Source organism: Mus caroli, unplaced genomic scaffold (assembly GCF_900094665.2).
Source record: "Mus caroli unplaced genomic scaffold, CAROLI_EIJ_v1.1 scaffold_6343_1, whole genome shotgun sequence".
NCBI classification, from domain to species: domain Eukaryota; kingdom Metazoa; phylum Chordata; class Mammalia; order Rodentia; family Muridae; genus Mus; species Mus caroli.
In genome coordinates this window covers 96,871-98,648 of record NW_018390974.1, presented here as the reverse complement: position 1 = coordinate 98,648, position 1,778 = coordinate 96,871, and the positions used below count along the sequence as shown (strand labels likewise).

Here is a 1,778-nt window from a genome sequence, read left to right as displayed (position 1 = left end):
GAAAAAACTAGTTTTGTCATGGTTATGACTTACATGAGTATGGGTAAGGAGCTACCTCCAAGAAAATGAGTGTATCTTTGAGAGATGCATTGTTAGAAAGTCCATCCAGAATGGGAGGCCACTCCATAAAAAAATATGAATTGCTATAACCCAATAAGCATTTTTCAGGAAGTGTGGTTTGAGAGACTCCTCTCTAGCATTTGTGTGCTATTATGGTTCTATGGACTAGCCTATGTGACTCTTATAAAGTTCTCAGCTCAGGATACTAGTAAGTTTCATTGGCATCCTGAATCTTAAATTTTTGACACATCTGAGCATTTTAATTTTATTTACTTCTTGAGTCTTATAATCTCCCGAATCTTTCAAGCAAACAGTGTCTCAATTCAGAGGAAATAATTACAAAACACCAGTTAACACATGAAATGTGGTACAGTGTTGGGTATTCTACTATCTAGGATTACAATTGAGATTTTTAACTTATATCACCCAATTTCTATGATAACATACCAAAATTAGCTGTATATTGTTAGAATCCAAAAGGAATACAGAGAAAATACTTATAAAGAATATAGCCTGATCTACAATACACTTTACAGTTAATTGACTAATCCCAGTGAAACCAATGCATTTCCACCAACCTTCCTGACTGCATTCTTGACTTCTTTATTTCTCAGGCTGTATACAAGAGGGTTCAGCATGGGAATGACCATGGTGTAGAAAACAGATGCCATCTTGTCAGTGTCCATGGAGTGATTAGAACTGGGCTGTAAGTACATGAAGATAATTGTGCCATAGAAGATGGAAACACTGGTAAGGTGGGATGCACAGGTGGAAATGGCCTTCTTCCTGCTTTCAGCAGAGCGCATTTTCAGAATTGCAACAGAAATTAGTAAGTAAGACGTCAATATAACAAATAGCGAAAAAGCAACATTGAATCCTGCCAAGATGAAGAGTATAATTTCATTTGTGTGAATACTGGAGCAAGAAAGAGCTAATAGTGGGGGGATATCACAGAAAAAGTGATTGACTACATTAGAACGACAGAAAGAAAGATGGAATATGTTGGAAACATGGATGGAAGATTGTAAGAGTCCATTCAAGTAAGATCCAGCAAGAAGCAGGGCGCATATCGTAGTTGTCATAGTAGTGGAGTAATGCAAGGGTTTGCACACTGCTGCATGGCGGTCATAGGCCATTGAGGCCAGGATAAAACACTCAGCAATAGCAAAGGCTCCAAAGAAGAACATCTGGGCAGCACATGCATTGTAAGATATGATCTTATTTTCTGTGAGAAACCCTTCCATCACCTTGGGGGTGACAGCTGAGGCATAAACACAGTCCACCAGAGAGAGGTTACTGAGGAAAAAGTACATGGGAGTGTGGAGTCTGGAGTCCAGCAGAATCAGCAAAATCATACCAAGATTCCCAAAAAATGTTGCCAAATAAATGAGAGTAAAGATGATAAATAAAGGAGTTTGCAGGAATGGTGCATCTGTTAATCCAACAAGAATAAATTCAGACAGTTCTGAAATATTCTGCATCATTTTTATATGGAAATTATAACAAACTCCTAGGATGAAATAAAAAAATATTGTATTTGGACATCAGCAAGCGATTTTATGTATGTTCACATTCTCTTATTCATGTGTCAGCATCCTGTTCAGTGTGAAATAATCACATCTAAATTCTGGGTGGAAATGATCCAAAAGGAATTACTTACCTGGTAATGGGTCAAATGGAAACTTACTTTATTGCTGCCAATATGCATCGCTATTGTA

The 1,778-nt window shown here is 37.5% G+C and overlaps 1 protein-coding gene across 1 annotated transcript; it reads right to left on the bottom strand.

The window, feature by feature from the left end:
- Positions 1-596: 596 nt before the first annotated feature.
- On the bottom strand, positions 597-1,544 carry LOC110288926 (olfactory receptor 5B12-like). The gene has a single exon (XM_021155162.1). It carries the CDS (start codon positions 1,542-1,544, stop codon positions 597-599), a length of 948 nt encoding a protein of 315 aa, XP_021010821.1.
- Between the last annotated feature and the right edge of the window lie 234 nt (positions 1,545-1,778).